General features: G+C 41.3%; 1 protein-coding gene across 1 annotated transcript in view; it reads right to left on the bottom strand.

The window, feature by feature from the left end:
* Positions 1–745: 745 nt before the first annotated feature.
* Positions 746–6,000, bottom strand: part of LOC139713527 (general transcription factor 3C polypeptide 3-like) — a 41,570-nt gene continuing 36,315 nt past the window's right edge. Inside the window, exon 14 of the mRNA XM_071625254.1 lies at positions 746–924. Coding sequence (XP_071481355.1) covers positions 746–924 — 179 coding nt within the window. The remainder of the gene's footprint in view (positions 925–6,000) is intronic.

Raw genomic sequence — 6,000 nt, 5'->3', positions numbered from 1 at the left:
ATTTGGCAGACACATGTGTTAAAAAATGCTGATGTTCTCATCAAATTCAATATCACTATCATCAGGTCACAGACTTGACCCTTAACACAACACTTGTCTGGAATCATAAGAGGATGCAAAAGACTGGAAGTTGCACACTTATCAACTTTCAGAAATGTTTACACCTGCCTTCCACCTTTTCCCATCTTCTGATGTCTTCCATCAACAACAACAAAAATACATAGATCATTTGATGATTTCTTGATTTCTGTGTCACCTGCTCACTACAAATACTTTCAAATACCACTGGACATCAGGTCACAAAAAAAAAAATAATTTTTTGGAATCGATTTCAAGACTTGATGATCACAGAAGAATCATTGAATACTGTGTTTCCTACAAGACAGCAAAGGTGTACATGGAGTCAAAAGAGTATACTCATAAAGAGTGCACCAGTATACACATCTCTCTGTCCAGAGCTCTTGACGTACGACCTCCTCATCCCCTTGGCAAGTACTGGCAGAACCACAGAGCTCCAGGCTCCTGGGTCCTTTGGCAAGATCTTCAAGGATATAAGATGTTTCGCCTCCTCTCTAGTTGAGGGAGCTGTCACTCGCTGACTTTTCTCCAAAATTTGACACTGCCTGGTCCTCGGACCACTAATTGACCCTTCTGCATATATGCCAGTGAATCGACGACTTGAGGGTGGAGTACAGCTATGCCACGCCCTCTAGAAGACGAGTGGTTGCAAAACTTCCCATTCCCTTCATATGACGCAGTACGTGTGCAGGAGCTCTCGCGCCATCTCCACGTTGCCGCTCTGCCGGTAGATGAGGGAGAGGTTGAAGGCGATCTGGGGCTGGAGGTTGAATCGGGGGTCTGCGGGGATGATGGGGGGCAGAGTGAGGGCCTTGTGGTAGTAGTGCACTGCAAGGTAGTTCAGGGCTGTAGAAATAAACATTAAAACATGGTGTCTTAAAGGGTTGAGGTGGATGTCTCAGACCCAGTATCCAGACCATTTTAATGGCCATCCTTAAAAATGTTTTGGTGGTAAGTTTACAAGAAATAGTTTATCTATCAGAACAAGTTGTGTACCTGACTGGAGTGCTAAAGAAAAGTAAGTTATAGCAATCCACATGCTTCCAATTGCTACTGTACATGCAGTGTATTAACTCACATAGAAACTTTGGTGTACTTTGGCTGGGCTCTCAATATTAGCGGTGGCTCGGTGGCTCAGAGCCACAAAGGAATAATGTCCGGCCACCAAATTTCAAAATAGGCTATTTTTCGGTGGCCTGATCAGGCAGCTAAAATTCAAAATGAAGTTTTACATTTGCTCTTATTTCAGGCCATCGAATTCATGTTGGGGCCCCAAAATTTCAAATTCAAAAGATTTCAGTAGGCTGAACGGACCATCAGAGAAGAAAAAAAGTTAGTGTCGAGCCATGTTTTGGGAGTGATACTGAGACAAAATTAATACAATCATAAAGCAGATTCAGCTTTCCTCCAATGAAACATAGAGAATGACGATCAACATGGTTCAAGTTGAGTGCCTCTTCGCCAAAGTGTGATGCCACAAGACATCCGACATGGCATGGCATGGTAGAATTGAGTATACAAACAACACCTCCACGGTCTCATGAATTTATGCAGCCTAGGACAAGGATATCAAATGCTTAAGTGAACTTGGTGGTCGCCTCTAATCACATCTCACTCACTCCAGCGGTGCAGAAAGTAATTAATACATTACGCCTAAAACAATTGCAAGCGGCTACTTCATAGGAACCAACCATGCACATGGGGGGGGGGGTAGCTAAAAACATTTGTGGTAGCATCGTTGGTGGCTTCTCTTTTTTGTTTTTGTTTCATGCTCAACAGGTTGTGGTGTGTCAAACAAATGAAACTTATTTAGGTATCTTAGTCTTGATGTGAAACAGAATGCTGAGTAGGTTACGGTAGTCACACTTATCTCATGCATGCTATATGGAGGTACTGACAGTCACTGTGCATTGTAGAATGAGTAGGGAAAGTCCTACATGTATCATCTCATTGGTCGACAGCTGCATGTTGATTTTCACTGGCCGCACTCTGCCCCACAGAAGACAGCCACTGTAAACACGTTAGCGCACTTGCGGCAAAGGTCTGCGCACTAAGCAAGCGTTCGCACACTAAGTGAGAGACGCCTATTGGCTGGAAAACCATGCATCGAGTACTTTTGCTGTGCATCCAGTAATTACCGGGTACTGAATGCATGGTTATCATCTATGGCAAGCCAAAAGGAAATGCATCCAGTAAATTTGTCATCAGGTACCATGATAATGACAGACAACCTGAAAACATAATGCCTCTGGCACCACTTCGTGGCGGAGGCATAAAAATGGATTTCTGGCAAGAAAATTGTCCCCCATTCTATAAAACATACAACACACATGCCTTTTTGTGAGTCAGTGGAAATAGTGTGCATGCGGTAACGTTGGATTTTAGCTTAAACCCACTCAGCTTCCCCTCGTGGGCTAAGAATTCCATAGTTGACTTATGCACACAATTCTGACTGACGCAATAGTGTGACGCACTCAGACCTGCGCGTCATTTGTATAACTAAGCCCAGAAGCACACTATGGAGCTACAACTCACAAAGCACAATGCAAGCCTTCATGTTGTTAATAAATGAGGGGATTCATCAAACCTTTATGCATGGTCACTGGATTTTGGATTTTGCTGTGACTTTATGATTCATTGAAGAAATTCAGAGAGATTACTAAATCTCACCAGCACAGTGTAACCTCATTACAAACAGGTCAAGTACAACTGTAACAAAACCCTTTGTTGAATAAGGCCATTTCACTGGTCCCATCTTTCTATGTCGAGTTTGTACATTTTTCGGTACAATGTCACTTCCTCAAACCCCCTCCCCCCAAAAAAACCCCAAACAAACAATATTACAAAACAATTTGAAATGACATATGATATGATATGATATGATATGATATGATATGGTAGGAGTATTTATTGTCTGTTCATTCATGGAGACAGATTATTTTTCACTAATAACATATAAACCAGGAAAAATACATTACTCAAATATAATAATCAAAACTTACAATAATATTACATTACATACACATAAACATACATACATACAATTACCACAATGCCCAATATCTTAAATCACCTCCTTCAAAATACCAGACACATAAATAACTACAACTAGAATCTAAAATTTATCATTTATACACAAATTTTGTGGATGTATGTGTGTACTTTGTGCTGTTAATGTAGAATGTAGGTGTAGAATATAAGTTGCCAATATATGTAGATTTTATATCATACATACATACATACATGTACATACGTATTTGCACTTCAATGCATTTTCTCCTATAATAGCACATACACTGGTGCATGACTTACAGGGGTAATTGAGTGCAATAGATCTAGGGTTGACCTATTATACCTATCAGAGCAATTAGAGTTGATTTGTAAACCAGTGGCTCATCGTCTCATTCAAATCTGTTTAATCGCAAATAAAAGGTACTGCTGGTTTCAGGTGCGGAATGTCTCTTCATGGTATGTAACTGCTATCAGAAGGAAAGACCACGAGACTGCGGTTTGGCAAAGGCCCAACCCTCTGCTATAGTTATCCCAAAGACTCTAGCTTGATTTTACTCCATAATACAGAAAACAATTAGTGGTTGCTGCCCCACGCCTATGATGGAATCAGCTCCCCTGAAGTATCCTGAAGTCACTATCTCTGGCACTTTTATTCAATTACTAATCGATCATTTATCCACTTTGTCCCCGTAATGCTAGTTTGATCTTTTTTTTTCAATTTATTTTTTGTAAAGCCCTGTGAGACACATTCACTATTTAAAGGGAACCCAAACCCAAAGAGCAATGTGGATTGAGTGAAAGCAGCAACATAATAGTAGAACACATCAGTGAAAGTTTGGGGAAAATCGGACAGTCGATGCAAAAGTGATGAATTTTTAAAGTTTTGGTGTTGGAACGGCTGGATGAGGAGACTACAAGAGGTTATGACTTATGTGTGGACAACAATATAAAGAAAATATAAAGAAATTCCACCAAAACAAAAAGTTTTCCATGAAAATTACACATTCCATCAACTTGATACTGTATGTCAAGGGTAGCAATTATTCCCCCTGCTCTCTAAAAGCGGTTAGTCAAGTGTTCTTTCATAATGATAGAAAAGTGATTTTTTTTTTTTTTTTTTTTGGGGGGGGGATTTTCTTTATATTTTCTTTATATTGTTGTCCACACATACGTCATAACCTCTAGCAGTCTCCTAATCCGGCGGTTCCAATACCAAAACTTTAAAAATTCATAACTTTTGCATGGATTGTCCTCAAACTTCCACTCTACTAATGTTGCTGCTTTCACTCAATCAATGTTGGTGCTTTCACTCAATCAACATTCCTCTTTGGGTTTGGGTTCCTTTAAAGAGCGCTATAGAAATACCAATACTGTAAAACGAGGAATGTTCGTGTGCATTTTAATTTCGCAAATTTCATGAGCGCCGAGATTCCCGAAATTAAAATGCACACAAAAAAGTTCTTGTCTACACTATATGCATTGAATGCCAGTGGCAGTTCGCGAAAAGTTCATGCCGCAAAAAAGGCCGTCGGCTCCAATTCACGAAAAAGTCATGCCGCGAATAAATCATGTTTCACAGTATTGTATTGTGTTATCTTGTATTATATCCCTCATGTAAAGCTCCTTGCCATAGGATTGTACAGAGCACGAACATGGTGTAGTTTTACTAGCTAGCTACGAGCAGCTGGATGCGGTGCAATTGGTTACTAGCCAGCGTGATATAGTACTTTTGGGAATCCACGATTTGCACCCAATCGTGATCGTGTGATCGATATCTACATTTCTCACTTAAGAATGTACGCAGTGCGCGTAGTAGCGATACTTTTGAGCGACAGTCCTGTGGCTTGTAGCTAGCTAGGCTAGCACTAAGAGCTGAGAGCGCGGAGCGCGCGGTGTGATGTGCGACAGCATTACAGAAATCTGTGTGGTGCGATGGCGTGGGTACCGGTGTGTAATGTGTGACGTGTGATCAATGCATTCAGCTCAATTAACAAAGTGACTGCTTCCAGTAACGGAAGAATGATCGCAGGAGGACACCATATCAGGTACGAATTAGGAATAAACTATTGAAGATGATCTGGGTAACTAAGCCGCTTTAGGCCTACTTCTAACGTAGTCCTGGACCTCCTCGATCTTTCGGAGTTTTGCACGCTGTAGTGTAGCTCGTGTGTAGGAATCAACAACAGCGCAGCGGTGTCGTTCGCTACGCGCTGCACGCACTGCTGCTGCACTGCTAGCTACAGCCTAACGTTACATTTATCGTTCACGAAACCTGCACACTTTTCCAAAAGGGAACCATCATCACTCTAGTAAAATGCTCGAGAGGGATATAAAACAAATATCGACTGCTTTCTTTCGGGCCATGGTAAAACTATTTGACCTTGGTGATGTCTCAACAGTGCCATGTCCCTCGACTTCGTCTCGGGACATAGCACTGTTGAGACATCACCTCGGTGCAAATAGTTTTACCATCTCCCTCTGCAGCAGTCGATATTTGAATATTGTATGGTGATGTATGCCTGACATGAACTTTTGACAGAAGGACTCACTGTCTAACCTCTTTAGCTGCTGTTTGAAGTTACAAAACACAGATCTACAAATTTACCTACGACGATTGCTTTTATAGCTTGGCACTATTCCTCATCTACTTTGACATGCATGAATGCATCCATGCGATCCTATTTCTGCCCGAAGCACGATGAGAGATAACTATCAAAAATGGCTCTCTTGACAGGAAGATATGAATGGTGTTTGGTTCAAACCTAGCTATAGGGTGCATGGTCAAGCTCTTGTTTGGAACTCACATCCAGAACACACTCAACTGGCAGGAGTTTTGTACACACTGCAGTCAGAGTCTGGAACAGCTTACCAGAAGACATTGTAGGCATGATTAGTAACAGAGGGTCTCAG

This window comes from Diadema antillarum, unplaced genomic scaffold, assembly GCF_040938485.1.
Source record: "Diadema antillarum isolate AM-2024a unplaced genomic scaffold, OU_Dant_1.0 seq00001996_RagTag, whole genome shotgun sequence".
Classification (NCBI taxonomy): Eukaryota; Metazoa; Echinodermata; class Echinoidea; order Diadematoida; family Diadematidae; genus Diadema; species Diadema antillarum.
This window is presented reverse-complemented; position numbering and strand designations above follow the sequence as displayed.